This window comes from Montipora capricornis, chromosome 10 (assembly GCF_036669925.1).
Source record: "Montipora capricornis isolate CH-2021 chromosome 10, ASM3666992v2, whole genome shotgun sequence".
Lineage (NCBI taxonomy): Eukaryota > Metazoa > Cnidaria > Anthozoa > Scleractinia > Acroporidae > Montipora > Montipora capricornis.
Window position 1 is genome coordinate 25,133,388 of NC_090892.1, and position 16,557 is coordinate 25,149,944.

Consider the following 16,557-nt stretch of genomic DNA (forward strand, 5'->3'; position numbering starts at 1 on the left):
AACCTGCTGGTGGCAGTTGTCTCACTGAAGCTGCGGAGGGCGCAAAGAGGACAGAGAAGGGGAGAACAGCTCCATTCCCGTAAACTGAGAGATGACCGGATCAGACAAGCCTTTAGACAGGAGCTGAAAAAGCGCTTCCAGATCCTGGGGGAAGAACAGAAGATGAACGTCGACTCCTTTAATCAGGCATTCAAGGCAGCGGGAGAGAAGGTCCTTGGATTTTGAAAGAGGAAGAGGGAGGAATGGATACAAGGGGAGACCTGGGAGAAAATAAAAACAAGGAGAGTAGTCAAATAAATGAATGAACTCCACCCAGTCAGAACGCGTCCGTGACCAGCTGAGGAGAAAATACTCAGAATTGGACCATGAGGAGAAAAAAATGACCAACCTAGACAAGAAAAAATTTGTAGAGAGACTGGCGGATGAGGCAGAAAAGGGTTCTGGTAGACAAGATCTGAAGACCCTATATAGAATTAACATCATGTTAAATAATGGTTTTAAAAACAACGATATCTTTGTAAAAGGCATAGATGACAATGTTCTTTCGAAAGAAGCAGAAAAGCTTGCACACTGGAAGGTACATTTTGGAAGCATTCTAAATAGGCCAGAACCTGAACAAGTAGCTGAGATTCCACCGGCAGTAGAGGAATTGGATATCTGCATAGATCCACCTACCGTGGAAGAGGGGAAAGCTGCCATCAAAGCGATGACGAGCGGGAAGGCAGGTGGAGCAGATGGAATGACAGCAGAAATGCTCAAGGCTGAAGAAACTGAAACACCACGCCTTTTGATGTGCATATTCAGAGAGATATGGGAGAGCGATTCCTGAAGCGTGGAAGATCGGACTCATTGTAAAATTACCCAAAAAGGGTGATTTGGGTGTCTGCAACAACTGGAGAGGCGTCACTCGGCTCGCCTTTACCAGCAAGGTCTTCAACAAGATCATCCAGACAAGACTGGCTAAACAAATGGACGAGTAAGTACATCAGGCAGGAACAGGCAAGCCGTTCCGCCCTGGATGCTCGTGCTCTGACCACATCTTCACCCTGAGGCAAATTCTAGAGCAGAGCAAGGAATGGAATGCTCCCCTGTATCCCAACTTTATTGACTTTGAGAAGGCGTTTGACGGCATTCACCGAGATACCCTGGGGAAGATATTAAGGCACTATGGGATTCCACCAAAGCTGGTAACTGTCATCAAGATGCTTTACCTTGAATTCAAGTCCCAGGTTATTTGCAATGCAGCGCTTACAGACGCCTTAAGCGTGACCACGGGTGTGAAACAAAGGTGTATTCTCACCCCCTTTCTGGGTTTTGAAACAAGTGACTAGTAGTGGAAGAAAAGGGATTAGATGGACATTGACCAGTGTCTTGGAAGACCTTATTGCGCTGCTCGCCCACCGACACCAGGACATGCAGGGCAACTACAGCAGGGAACTTAGGCCTGAAGATCAACAGTAAGAAGACAAGGTACTTATGGTGAATGGGGAAGTAGTAGATGAGGCTGAACATTTCACCTAACTGGGATCTAAGGTGTCCACCAGCGGAAATGGAGAAGAAGAGATCATAGTCCGGATTTCAAAGGAAAGCCAGGGCTTTGCCTCGCTTCGAGGCACTTGTCGATCCAAGAACATCACCCAGAAGACAAAGATCCGATTCTTCAAAAGCAATGTCTTAAGCACTCTACTGTATGGCGCAGAATCCTGGAAGATGACCAAAACCATAATCCGTGAGCCCCAAATGATAATTTTACATTATACCATGAAGATTTTTGGTCATATCCTGCACTTAGTGTTCTGTGGGTGTCTTTCGCTGTTCACACCCTTGTTGGAACGTGATTTTTACTTTGTAACTTAGGTATAAAACAAGTTCCATGTACCATCTTGTCCAATTAAACTCCCTGACGAAGTTTTAGTGGTCCAGACGAAACCGGTCGGAGAAAATGAAACTGACAAGATGACAAGATTTGCTGCTGTGTGCTGCTCAATAGTATTTTATTTAAAAACAAATAAAAGAAATAAAAATGATTAAATAACAATAATTGAGAAAATAACAATTAAAAAATCAACCAGAAGTCCTCGTTGGGCCACCAGGCTTCGGCTTTTTGTTAAATCACTTGAGGAAAACTGCAACAGTGGACAAACTGAGAGTTGGATGAAACAAGATGCTGATAGCGATGTCGAGTCAGCCGAAACCACTAAATGATGACATTTCTTCAGGTTGCTTACAGGTCGGGTAGGCCAGTTTACGCTTTTTTACATGATACAAATAAAGGGAGATGTCATGGGTTACCAGTGTTTGAAGTAAAGATCTGCGCATGCGTTTCAACTTGATTGGCATTACATGCCCAACTTCTTATTTCTAAAGAAAAACGCGTTCTCCAACTGCATCATAGGAAACTCCACACAAACAGCCAGCACAAACGCCACAGCGTAGGACATCGCTACAATGGAAACGAAGTAGAATGCCTGCAAAAAGGAAACACAAACATAATATCTCGGGAGATGGTCTAACAAAAAAAGGTAATCGACGTTTCAGAGATCATCGAAACCATAACCCATTTCACGCACAAAATTGATACGGGACACTCAAAATAGCGACACGGTACCAATATTTGAAGTGCCGAGCACACCTCCACAGATGTGCACGGTATCCCTATGATGCTTGACACGGGTGACTAATATACCTTCTGTTTGTTTTGTTTACACGCCGGCGAAAATTGTACCGTGTCGTGCTCGAAAAACGTACAGCCTCGGACAAACTTGTTAAGACATTTTGCAATACCTTGCCCTCCTAAAATGTTGTTTTGCCAAAAGGGCTCAGAGACTTGCGTGCAAACAGCATTGTGAGTGGGGGGATCCGCTTTAGTTCTGTATATTCATGTACTGTTCCAAGGAATCACAGACTGTAGGTATGGCAACGAGATTTCGGAGTGACGTGCCAGATTTTTGTGTTAGTGTAAAGCGGCCTCATGATGACCCTGCAGTCATTTGTTCGAATTCCGTTCAAGTCTGGATGTTTTTCAAGTTGTTTATCTGACTGCGATGATCCTTCGAACTTTCATTTCATCGTCATCCCGCACTTCACAAATATGATATTTCAAATATTCAAAAAAATGTTTCATTCATCACTGACGCGATATAACTTCAAATCGCAATTGATCAGCTTCGATGACCTCGCTTTATCACTCAGTTGGCAGAGCAGTGCATGCGCGCGAAGCGCAATTGCTTGGTAACTCGGACTTTAAATCCCGTTCAAGCCTGGATTTTTTAGGTTTGATCTTTCCAACTTTCATTTCATGTTTATTCCGCACTTCACATCTATGAAATTTCATATACAGTAAAACCCCGCGAGTAAGAACCTTCCATTTTAAAATTTAGCCCAAACAGGTTCTTCCATGAATGGCAATTAACAGAAATTTAGGCTATTTAGGTTGTTAAGGACGGTGCCTACTAATTTATTTATGATTATGCAGGAAATGTAGATCTTACCAAGTGTTATTGAAATCCAAAAAGAAAATTGGGGGTAACCACGCATTTTTCAAAGATAATTGATGAATAATATTTGTAAAAAGCATTAAAATGCAAGGCAATGTATGGCGTTCTTTCGCGAATTGAAGCTTAATTATCCCTCAAATATGCATGGTTACCCCCAATTTTCTTTTTGGATACCAAGAGTACTTACTAAGATCTACTTTCAGGGGCACCCAACGATGGTTTTCTGCGAAATATCTGTTCGGAGAGGTCTAGGTTGCCTAGGAATTTCGATACCTTTTCGAGGTTGCCTAGGAATTTCGATACCTTTTCGATACATCAAGAACCACTAACAAATTCGTTTGGCTATTTTGGTCACCTAAGATTTTCGATTTTTTTTATTTGTGTCACGTTATGTTCACCTAGGATTTTCGAGATTTCATTCGCAAGCTCGTCTCCTGAAAAATTCGAAATTCGGTTACACAACTTTAGTTTTATTTCTAAGTTTGATTCCTTCCCATAGCTTCTGGAAGCTCAAATACCCGTTTAAGACGTCAATCGAGACCACCCCAACCGTTGAATTGAGCTGATTGAGGTTGCCTCAAGTTTCTCCCGGTTGAGCTACTCCAGCACTCTGCGTGATGTGCTGATGGACGGCAAGCGGCCGACGTCATTTATTATTACAAGCGCGCGTTATAGCTGGGACTAATGTAACATTTGTATTGTTTGAATGTTGCATTACAGATATTTTGCCGTGCGTTTTCGTGGCTTCGCCCCGACATTTTCCGCTCTCATTTTCCACATTTAGATCCCGTTATCTATGGAGAATGATATCGTGGGGAGAAGAGCGCTGAGAGCGAGCGACCGCGCTAGTAGTGGGGAGAAGGGCAGCGTTACAAAATCTCATCATCCCTCGTTCCCAGGTTTTCTCCTTTCAGAGGGGTGGGGAGAGATTGTGGGGAGATGATCGACCTCCCATTTGTGGTCCATTTGTAGCCGGCTCCTCCACAGGCCCCTCGCGTTCAACCGAGCTCAAAGCGCGTGGCACCATAGGAATGTGAATCATTTACATGAATCTGGTCCATCTTGGGTAATGAGTAGTGTATTTGTACTCAGCTGGAAAATTTTATCATGCATGGGTTCGGTGGGTCTTTTCACGTGAAGAGATTGGATGGGGACGACTTATTTCTGATTGTATGAACTTCGTCTCATTGTGCACGAAGTGCCAGGAAAAGAATTTGCGAAACGTGAAGTAAATTCATACTCATAGTGTGTCCTCGGCGCTTAACACGATTACCCTGATGACATGAATGGACTAGAAAGCAGAGGGTTTTCAAGGTAAGCACACGAAGTCTTTAAGCTCTTATTGCAAAGCGTAGTATATTGTTGAAAACCTGGCTGGATTTTATTATTGTTAGTTGAAATTGGTACACTCAAGTACCTTCTTGTTGGATTCGGAGCCGCTAAATACAGGAATTGCACCGATCTATTGAAGTTCCCGTCATTCACTTGTACAGATATTACAAATTTGAGCCCGCGAGAATGAGAGCCCCAACACCAAACCAATGTTTTTACCTAGGTACTTCATGTATCCCCTATTATAGTGTATTTAAATTATAATGTATTCCCACGCGTATATTATAATACATTTAAATAATTAACTCTATATACCCATGTGTACCCAGACCGCTGGTCGGTGCAATTCCAGAATTTAGCTGAAGGTGATTCGGCCGCCACTTTCAAATTTGGCGTGTTCACTGGGGAGATATGGGGCCCGTTTCTCGAAAGTCCCGAAACTTTACGGGCCGTTTTCGTGTGTCACAATTCCATTTGTATCTTAAGAACGGAGAGGATTTAAGTCGTCAAACTTCACAGGCCTTTTTCTTTTGGTTACCTTAAAAACACGTTAAAAGATCGGCTTTCCAAAACAAGCGGTTGACAATTTCACAAATGACTTTTCGGGCCCGAAAAGTTTTCGGGACTTTCGAGAAATGGGCCCATGGTCTCAGTTTCCTTGAAATCTCGTCTTTGTAGCTTTTGTTACGCCTACATGAAGGGCATTTCACTTCAGGCCATTTGAAGCCATGAGATTTTGTTTCGGTCGCGGGGCGGCTTTATTTACGTTTTTCATCCAAAAGATAACATTAAATACATCGGTAGAGATAAAAAGGATTTTGGTCCATGGGATGGAATTTCAAGCCTTGAAATCGCTGAAAAGGTAAGATTATTTTCTTAGCTTTGCCTTTGTTACCCCTCAAACTATTCGCTTGTTTGCGCTCCAAATCTTACATACTTGCCTTGACTACATGCCCAGCGAATTATCTTATCCTTTGGGATGAAATCGGTAATTTGGGTGGTTTTTGGCCAACAGAGGTTAATTTGTTGGCAATGTGATGTCTCGTTGCAGTAGTAACGGGTCGGAAATTTGACACTGACATCAAATTACATCATCATATTACATATTATCGCTAATCGGATTGCTGAAAAAATTAAATCCGAAAATAATAGGATTCGTGCCTGATCAGTTTGCCGTCAAATGTATGTCCAAGAAAGCAGATAGATTGAGAAAGATTTTTATTTTGTATCCACAAATTCGTAATCAACGTTAAAATGACCAAATTCGTGAGGACAACTGATTTTTGTGTTATTTTATTTTTCAATTTTCTTCCTTTATATTTTCCTTTGACAAAATGTTTTAGGAAAGCTTATCTTAGCTTTAAAATGATGTATTGCTTTCTCCCTAACTTTAAATACTTAAAAAAACCATTTTTTTTGCTATGGCTGATTTCGTGTAGCTTTGTAGTTGGGAAAAGAGTTAAATTAATAATTCTGTCTTTCATTGAATAACCTACACCAGCAAGTTATTTGCTGTCCTGCATTGTTCTCTCGCTGACACTACAATGTACTTTAGGCCACGATTGGAAAGACACAAATCATTTGTAGAAACTGGGTGGTCAATAATGGAATAATTTGAAATCACAATTATTAACATCACGGCAGTTCTAAAACACAGGTTAGGTCACTGTTTTACCAATTCTGAAACAACTCCTTCCAAATGCTAATCTTAGGCTCAAATACAATTACAGTAAGACTGGTTAGTCTTTGTAAAGGGTTAGGGTTGTTTCAGTATTGGTCAAAACAACTTGTGAGCTGACTTGTGAACCATTCACACCAGCCTAGAATTGCATTGGCTTATTCAAGTTTGAACTTCAAAATAATTTGGGCATGCAACTACATGTACCAAAGTTAAACTGTCTGGTGACTTTTACAAGGAGTAGGAGTGGGAGTCTAGTCATGAATCTATTATTTTCAAAGGTATTTTGAGGAAATCCTCCCTGGAACCTACCATGAAAATGGACAAAAGGAATGTTACAGTGAAGGCTCACCCAGTTGTTGGAGGAAAATCTGGTAACAAAGGCAAACACTCTACAACAAGGATTTCCCACTCCTAAGCTTTATTTCACACAATATTTTCCATACCAAAATGAGGTATTAATATTATTTTTCATGCACAATTAAAAAAGTAGCAACGGACAGCTCAGATGAACTGCGATAAATAAATTCACTTGAGATGCAAGCACAAAGAAAAACACTATAATTATGCAGGCAGCGATAAAAAAGAAAGGATATTTACAGTTTTTTGGGCACACCTTGCACTTTTCATGTACGCTTGAAGGTGTAAGCTTTTTCCTGCACCATTTGCAAACTGACAGAGAATTAAGCATAACCACGAAATTTGCTTGTGTTGCTTGATCACTTGTGTGAATGGGCCTTGTCACTAATATTGGCTTTTGGTATAATGACTTTGGAGTACACACTGTTCCCCCATTGGACCAAGGTTCCCAAAAGCGTAACCACTTTTACAGTGCGTATGAGGTGTTTTTTTTCCATTGTTTACATGAAACTTCACATCATGTCAAAAAATTATTATACAAGACAAAATAATGAGCGTTCGAATCACCTCTTCAAAGCTACAAGTCAAAGTAAATTTTGCTTTTGGCTATTTTATTTTGTTCTTCCCTTAAATTTTGAAGTTAAATGAATTCTCGAATGTTTCATAACCTTTTAATGCGATCGTCCGAATCACCTCTTCAAGGCTACAAGTCAAAGCAAATTTTGCTTTTTGCTCTTTTATTTTTTTCCTCCGTTTCCCGACCCAAAAGCGCTAAAAAAGTGTATCTGCGTTTTGCCATACTCTGTTGCAGTGAAAGGTTACAGTATGTTTTTGAAATAGTATTTAAAAAGTGCTCATACAAAAATTGCTCTTAGAGAAAAAAAAAATTTGCAATAAAAAATTCGCACACACATTTTTGTTGTTTATATGTTAATCTAGTGGCCGTCAAAATTTTGGGACAATCGGGCAAATTCCATTTGAGTTTTAGCTCTTTAAAGTGTCCGCTTCACATGAAAAAATTGATTCAAGAAAACAGCGCTAACACTGTAAATCACACGGGTGATTTTTACTTCCGTCCGAATCTTAAAACTGCCATTTCTACGCCACTATTCAATCTTTTTTAATAATTTCTTTTTTACATTAGATATCCCATTTTGATCACTACTTTAACCAAAAAATCCAAATCTGAAGAAAATTGCCAATCTGAAGGTATACTGTAACCTTAAAGTGGTACTATTTTTAAAAAATCATTTCCTTTTTTTCTTTAGATTTTGAAAGCGTGTTTGCTTAACGCCTAACTGGCAAAATTTTGAGCTTTGAGTTTTATCCAAAGGCTGTTTATTTTGAGTGTAAGTTTTGGATTTCACGGTCCGCCGTGACTCACGTTCAAAACTGGCCGATTGGACCTCAGAGGGTTGGATCTAGAGAAAATGACGTCATTTACTCACTAGCTTAAAATTTCAGCGTATAAACGCAATTTATTACATATGCAAAACATGGGTTTAAAAGGCTGAAAGCCCAAAACTCCCGTGCTGCATATTAATTTGGCCGCATACACACGCTTTGCATTCTTAAACTAGTGAGTCTTTGATGTCATTTTCTCCTCGATCCAGCTCTCTCAAGATTTTAAAGTTAGTAATGGCGGACCAATAAATAAGAAAATTCCAATTAAAATAAACAGGTGTCTCTTGAAAATCAGAACTTAAAACTTGGGTCAGTTAGTGTTTAGTTAACATAGTTTTGAAATCCAAAGAAAAAAAAGAATTGTTTTTTTGGTTGTAGTACCACTTTAAAAGTGGTGATACTTTTGTGATCATTCCCAGAATTCTACCTCCAACCTCTGTCACCAACGCAAACTTGAGGCCCTGCCAGGGGGGTGTCCCATGTTGCTTGTCTGAATTTTAAAAGGTCTCGTGTCGGTGCTTTGTCAATGTTTCACGTTACTGTGACCGTTGCTGTTAGAAATTAAAAGAAAGGACGTTGTTTGTCGCGATTTCCCTTAAGTGCTATCACTACTTTTTTCCCTGGCAGAGCCTCAAGCTCCCCACATGGAAGCTCACAGGAGTCATTACCTTTCTTTAGAAGCAAGTTCTTGTATTAAAAACATTGTACTAGTACGCAGTTCCATAACTTCATCATGAGTAAACCTTGGTCTCCACTGGGGCCAAGGAACAACTGGAAGATCATTTAGAAACTCTCTATAACACTTCATGACGTAAACGCCACAGTCTGTGCTATTTGGTTGTTGAGGCACATCAGGATAGCTAAATTCTTCAAACGAAATAGTCTTTGTCTTCTGTTTGGCTTTTGCAACCCATTCATCCTGTAGGTAGTTTCTCACTATGCGCTCAACAGAAGGGTGGCGTGTCGCACTTGACCTTGATGAAGCTCTATTTGCTGAGTCCAGTATCATGATGGATACACCATCTCCTTGGTTCATTTTAACAATTACTAACACCCAGTGCGTTCCAGTACAAACTGGAATGATGACGAACTCTTTGTCAAACAAGTTTACTCGCCTCGTCCAATTCCTTATCCTGTTTGGATTAAAGTCTGTAAGCTTTTTGTAAAAACATGCACTAAATATGTATACGGTGTCTACTGAAAAGTCTGGGGCAGCACTCTTCTCCTCAGCCTTATACAACAATACCAAGTCCATTAAGTTGTCATCGATTAAATATCCATGTTCTAAATTTTGAAGGTTGTCACTGTTCAACTGTACATTTCCGTATTTTGATTTAAATCTTACGAGAACTACAGATGGTACAAAACTGATGCACATTTCGTCTTTAGTTGTGCAACTTTTCCGTTGCATCTTTGTTAATACTAAGGCCTCGAATGATATGTCTGTTCCACAATTTGTTCCCTGAAATTCTTTAATATGGCTTGCAACAGCCAATGAATTTTCAAATTTTAGTAATACAGCCTTTCCATTTCCATCCACCATCCCATTCTTGTCTCTTGCATGCGAGTCAAACAGAAACCACTCACCATAGCTGTTAATGCAAGCTACACAATAGTCCTCAAATCGAAGAACAAAGCCAAAGGAGTTTTGTTGGACACTTTTTTCCAACACCTGCTGTAACTCTAATACATCCTCGTCTTCTCTTTCCTGCATAGTGGTACCACCAACGATTTCCGTGTCCACGTGAAAGTCATACCCAAAAGCTCTCAACTTATTGGGCAACTCATCCACATGTAGCTTTTGGTTCACAGCAACTTTATATCTGAGACAACAGACTTGGAAAAAGTGGAGTCTATCCCCAGCAATCAATAATTTATCCAAGTCCTGCTCTCTCCATGTACCAACTGGATGAATGGTGCTGTAGAGAAGTGATATAAACGCAATTCCGGCACACTGTTGGCCTGCGTGGTGAAAAACAAGGCTGTTGTCCCCTTGATGGCTAGATGCCTGGACGACCAGCTGTTTTTTATATGCATTCTTAAAGACCTCCTCATCCTTAGAGATCTCCTCATCCTCAGAAGACAGTGAGACTTCTTCATTCTCTGTCCGCTGACCAAGTGTCCTGCGAAAGTATCTTCCATCTCTTGATCTCCTTGGTTTCTTGCATTGCTTGTCTGTTTGTTAGGATAAATGCAGAGCAAAGCACACTTTGAGCAACTTACAGGTATTTCAAGGAGTCAATTTGCATACTAAGCTTCAGTATGAAACAGATGTTAAAGGTCCCAGTTCATCCCACAACCCACATGCTGACAGATGCTTGTGAACAATAACTCTATGTGCTAAGTAGGCATAACAATGAGTATTGATTCAGCAATCATCTAGATTTTGTTTAGAGCAGCTTAAATTTTACTCCTTTTCAACTGCCCATTATTTTGAACAATAACTTATTATTCATTTGTCATAAGAAGAATTATTATCGGCGAAACCAGCAACTTTATAAGTTAATTACCTTTTGACACTCCTTGTTGAGACTTCTTCCTCTTGTAAGCTTTCTTCGAGTTTATGTTATCGTCTAAATGAATAAATAAATAACAATGAAAATTATTAATTATCAATAAACAATAATATCAGTGTGAAGCATCACCTGTAATTCTTCCGAGTTTCTACAAAATAGTTTAAAGCAAGAGGACACCTTTCATCTCATTAAACTCTATTACAATGACACAATGTTGGCTCATGCTGAAGTTGACCCTAGCCAACCGATTTTCGATCAGTTTCTTTTCAGTTTCTCCACTTAAGTGCTTAGTTAAGGGGAAACCCTGGTGGGACTAAAATGTGTCCTGGTTTTTGCTTGTGTTTTGAGGGTAAACCATATTGATGATGCTTTCAGTGTATAAAAACATCAGTTATTCAGCCAGTCAATCAGGAAAAAAACTTGATTAACTCAATGCAACCAATACATGTAATTATGGTAATACGAACTGCTGATTATGTACATGTACCTTGAGATGAGTCCACTTTCATGCGATTTTTCTTTTGCTCTTCACATTTTCCTCCTAAATTCAGAAAGACAATTGATTTCTAGAGATACACGTCCAGTTGAGTGAGGATAAACTTGTATAATTTTGCGTTTTCCCAAGATAATGTCCTGATACACGACCAGAAGTAGCAATATCATGACAAGAGCATTAGGGTTAACAGCATTTCGCTGGAAATATCACCCAAAGGTTCCTTTGTGAATTAAACTTGATTTACTACACATTTTCCTCTCTGTTGCAGTAAATGGTCATGTGATCAAAAGACTACATATTGGGAATTGGCTTCTATGGTGAGATCAAAATCAATGATACACAAAGTGATGATGATACACGGCCATGATTACTGGTAGATGGGACAGGCTGAAACTTGGGAAAGTACATTTGTTGTATAGTTGGTCATGCCTAGTCTTCTCAGGAAGAGACCTTTGATATACATGTTCCTGCAAGTCAGCTTCTATATGCACTCAATTTGGACTTTGGTGGGCATGAAGGTAATAAACAAGGAACTATTTACCTGCAGCAGGCCCTCTGAAATGTTTCCTTTTCAGACTTGTTTTTTCTGTGAGAGGTTCTCTTTTTCTTCTTGGGATATCTAGAGGTGCTGAATCATCCTTCATTGTGTGCTTCCTGATTCGACCCCTCTTTGACACTGTATTGAAGGTCACTGGCTCTTTAAAGGCAAAGCTTGGAAGCCACATGTCATCCTCAGATGTGTATCCTTTAAACCTCACTCTGCATTCCTCTGAGTGGAACTGCTTGTTGAGTCTTACTTCCAACACTTTTTCCACTTCATAGTAATCATCATCTTGATTACGATCTTCCACAATGGGAATTGTTGGTGGGGTAGCTTTTTCTTTGGACTGCAGGTTGGCTTTGCTATCCTCGGATAATGAACATGTTCCATCATCATTCTTCACCATTTCAATTTCACAGAGTACTTTATGAAGGGGAATCCATTTCGTCAATAAAATTTTGTAGGGTACATCAAATTTACCATCGCTGACTTCTGTATATGGTCGACCTCTTATTGATCCCTTGGCTTTTGAACTTGCACTTAACTGTTCTTTTCCTTCTTCTGATTGTATTGAAAGAATGTGCAAAAACTCCACCTTGTCTTTGTTCTTGATAGCAATGTCTCTGAACCTGATCACATCATGACTATCATCTATCTCTTTCCAAGCTTGGATAAGGGACTTCCCCACCCAATGTCTCCTTGATCTTTCCTTTGAAATGTACTCTCTAGGCAACAGCAGCTTGAGAGCTCTTGAGATGTGCACATTCTTTCCATCTTTCTCAATATACCATTTCATGTTGGGTGGGACACCTTCAGTAGGGTTTTCATCTTCCCTATCACTATCACTATTTTCAACATTGTCATCGGTCATGTGTATGCTATCATCTTCCTCGTTGTCTGCCATATCTTTAGTTGAATTTTCGGGGATGTCAGTTGCATCGTTGTACTCAATGTCTCTCATGACTGCTTCTGAATCTGCACTTGAGGATAGCGACACACAAAGTTTGTTGTATTCTGAAGGTGGAGGGCCAGTTTTTACCAACTTAATGCCTGCTGGCTTTTGAAAAAAGTATGGACAATCCCATGCCTGGTTGGACTCTAAGAGATTTGAAAACTCCTCAGGAAGAAACTTTCTCACAAGTTCTTGTGCCTGTTTTACACCCTTCTTGTGCATCTGCTGCTGTCTTGTAAGGATCTCTAAGTAAGTACTAGGGTAGTGATAATTTGTTGAGGTTGCAGAGTTTTGAGTGCGGAAATGGGAGGTCTTTCGATTGCTAGTTGATGGTATTTTGACTCCTTCATAGGTAGACAATTCATTTAAGGCTTCTGTTATAAACTGTAGGTCCTTGGAACGATGCAACATGTCAGAAAAAGGTGGTGATGTATCCAGCGATTGAATGTTGGTAGTTTTCCCTTGTAACTGACCAATGACTTTTTCAGTGGAGATTGTACCAGAACGGTGAGGTGAACACAATGATGGACCATATTCTTTAAAGTGTAGATACATAGCAAGACAGTGCAGTGATGCAGCAGAGAAAATCAATTCAGCAGTTGTGTATGCACCATAAGTCAGAAAATGTCCTCTTCTTTCCTTTATTTTTGATGCGTTGGGGAGGGCATGTAGACGCAATTTTTTTAACTCAAGGTATCTGCGCCACAAACGAAAAATCGAGATTCCTGTTGACACCGCTGATTGAATGTCTTCTGGTGTGCCAAAGTCTATTTTATAAAAGGGTTCTGTTAGATGATAGACTGCAATGATGTAAAGGCATGTAGCCTGTGAGCCTCTCACCTGGCTTTCAAGCATACCAGCGACTTTCAGAGAAAATATTCTGTTGGCGGTGTCTGGTGGCTGGTCAAAGAAGTTTATCAGAACCAGGTCCTGAGCAGAAAAGGGTACAGTTTCTCCTTGTTTAAGGCATGTTTCCATAAGTTCGTGCAGGTGATTAATGGTGGCAACCATGGCCCCAGTGCAATCTTTGTACATAGTCAGTTCATAGGTTTCATATTTCAAATTACGTAGTAGTGTCCTTCTTAAGTGGTCGTAATCTGAGTAAGCAATACTTGGGAGTGACCAGAAATATGGAGCAACAAATTTCTCGTCTGGAATACTGAGGCCCAAGTACATGATTTCATCAGCCACAGTTGCTGGAGTTGGTGTCATCAATGTAACCATAGCAGAAAGGGAAAATCCTGCAGAGTCTGCGGAATGCCCAACCAAATTCAGAGGCTTTTTCCTGGTGGCACAATCCTGGCGCACCTTTTCCCAAATCTTTAATAGGTGATGACCACAGTAGCCTTTATTAGGAGAAGGCCACATCATATAAACAAGGGGATGGTGCTGTGCACAACTAAGAGAGCTGAAATTGTGTATGGATACCTTTGAGGCTAAGGCATTCTCATCTATCACACTTGTTACCAGTCTCCTCAGAGCAGAAAAGTCATCTTTGTCACCTGAAAAGACATGATTCTTATATCAAAAATGTTTCACTTTAGTTTGAGAGCATTGCCGATGAAGTGAATTTCACGTCAATATGCAAAGCACGTGGCACCAACAATGTATACTCCCCACAAGGCAAACAAATTGTTCCGGCAATAAGAAAGGGAGAAACATTTAAAGTTTGTCTAATGCAAAGCTTCAAAATGTCGCAATTCTTTCAGAATATGATGTCAGTCTGGATTTAAGATGGTTCCGTAATTAATGTTTCACATACTTGATATTAAAATACTCTGAAATTAAAATTATTGCTTTCTTTGTTAGAGTATCAGCCGTTGATGTTTGAAGTTTTTTGGTAAGCTTATTGTATTTAGAATCTTTTCATTGGCAACTGTTTTTCAGATAGGTGACCACTTTCTTACAATTTAAACTTTTTTTTAGATTTTTGAGAAATAATAATTTCCTAGGTGGCCTGGTAAAGTTAGCTTGATGGACTTCATTTTTTTTTCTTTACTCCTGATACAAGACTAACTGTTGATCCTCATATATTATAGCAAGAATCCCAACGGTGTGACTTCTTCTAATTTAGTCACATTCTTGCATCCGCATAGACCATCCAATCAGATACCTAATGTGGCTTTTCTAGATGTGTCAATGGATAGAGTTACACGCAATAATATGAATTAAGCAAAAGAGGTCACACTTTTGGGATCCTTGCTGTAATCAAGCATAGACTTTACAATATTATGTCTCATTCATTTGCTTGTTTTCCAAGAATAAACACATCATACTGACTATAGGGCAGGGCAGGGCCAGACTGTCCTGTGTTTAAAACAGTCTGTGTCTGCCTGTCAGTAAACACTTTTGTGTTGAACTGAGATGGAAAAAGAACAATTCATCTATTTATATTACTGTGATGTCATAAAGCATGATTATTTTGCGTCAGCTTTTTGGAGCTGTTTCATCCTTCTGTTTTTACTTCTTGTGATCAGTAAGGCCACATGCAGGCTGATAATTTATACAATAATATACTCAACAAACCTTCAGATTCTTTCCTCCTTGGAATGTGCAAAACATCCTCTCTAATCGCGAACAGACACAGATTGTTGGAAGATATCGTAGTTTCATTAGCCAAAACCAAGATCCTGTCTTGTGGGCGCGCCATGAATTTTTTTTCACCCCTAAGAGGCACCAAATTATGGGTTTTTATTAGACAAAATTTAAAAAATAGTTAATTATCAAATGCCGCGGGTCATATTTTTTGGCTCAGTACCCTAATTTATAAAAGCGGAGCTCCCGGGTTGTTTATTCTTACTGGCTCTAGGATTAGTGAAAATAGTAGGTTTTGGAATTGTCCGCGTTTTTGTTTTCCCGGATATTGCTTAATTGTGTCACTTACTTCGCTGTCTAACTAGTCAATTCCTTAAAAACCGTGGAAAAACCGACTGATCGCATGAATCAGGGATGAAGCGAATGGAAAAGGAAAGAAGCAATTTCAGAGTCGACTGTCAAAAGCCAGCGAATAGGAATCACGCGAAAATTAGAAATCAGAGACGTACTATGTGACAGATCGTCTTTGTCGGTTCAAGGTCAAACAAAACAAGGAGTTTTATTGATGAACTTTCAGTACTTTATTTCACTTTATCCTTGAAAACAAGATCATTTACATTTTGATGTATTTCATTGAAACACGCCAGCTTGGCTTAGAAGCACAATCGGCTAGAAAGAACAAACTAGCTAGAAGTCAGAGCTGAAGTCAGAGAAGTGCCAACTGCAGTATTGCCTCCCGGATGAGCTCTAGACTTTTGATCCTGCGATATGGTTACGTGATACTGGTCACATTGGCATACATGGAGGGGTGGACGGTCGCACGGTGACCAAAACTAAATTTTCTCGCATCGATGAGTTACCATATTTCCGCTCCACGCGCGCGCTCACGCTCACGCTTTCAGCGCGCGCGGAGCTCCGCTCAAAGGTACCGCAAAATTAAGGACGTTCCCGCCCATTGCTACTGTGCATTACGGCGCATCCTTACAGAACACGCAAATTTACATGCGACGTCATGCATTGAGCGCGCGCGCTAAGTACTAAAATGAGCAATGACTGGCAAATGGCCATTGCTATAGCTTTGCTTGGATTTAACGATCTTGGATGTGCGGTGACCTCTACTTTCCTTTTCAGAAACAGATTTTTTTTTACAATTATCTCCACATTGTCGAAAAATGAACAAAAAATCAATGTGGGAAGTTAAAACAATTTCAAGATTTCTTTCCTCGAGACATGGAATCCTGCCATC

At 40.0% G+C, this 16,557-nt stretch overlaps 2 protein-coding genes across 2 annotated transcripts; one reads left to right on the forward strand and one right to left on the reverse strand.

Moving 5' to 3' along the window:
• Positions 1–301: 301 nt before the first annotated feature.
• Positions 302–829, forward strand: LOC138020514 (uncharacterized). The gene has a single exon (XM_068867489.1). The coding sequence runs from the start codon at positions 302–304 to the stop codon at positions 827–829; it is 528 nt and encodes a 175-aa protein (XP_068723590.1).
• Positions 830–8,405: 7,576 nt separating this feature from the next.
• Positions 8,406–12,245, reverse strand: LOC138019139 (M-phase phosphoprotein 8-like). Its single transcript, XM_068865809.1, has 5 exons — positions 11,825–12,245; positions 11,275–11,328; positions 10,782–10,844; positions 9,859–10,446; positions 8,406–9,404 (listed from the first exon to the last, which is right to left on the reverse strand). Exons 1-5 carry the CDS (start codon positions 12,228–12,230, stop codon positions 9,400–9,402), a joined length of 1,116 nt encoding a protein of 371 aa, XP_068721910.1. The 5' UTR covers positions 12,231–12,245; the 3' UTR covers positions 8,406–9,399.
• Positions 12,246–16,557: the final 4,312 nt, after the last annotated feature.

What these genes read in the sequence shown, in the direction of transcription:
- LOC138019139 (XM_068865809.1), bottom strand. Translation starts at nt 12,230, where the DNA reads ATGGTGAAGAATGATGATGGAACATGTTCATTATCCGAGGATAGCAAA. An exon ending in TTTCAGAGGGCCTGCTGCAG is followed by an intron (nt 11,329 to 11,824) that starts GTAAATAGTTCC and finishes TTCTGAATTTAG; the next exon opens with GAGGAAAATGTGAAGAGCAA. An exon ending in TCAACAAGGAGTGTCAAAAG is followed by an intron (nt 10,447 to 10,781) that starts GTAATTAACTTA and finishes CCTAACAAACAG; the next exon opens with ACAAGCAATGCAAGAAACCA.
- LOC138020514 (XM_068867489.1), top strand. Translation starts at nt 302, where the DNA reads ATGAACTCCACCCAGTCAGAACGCGTCCGTGACCAGCTGAGGAGAAAA.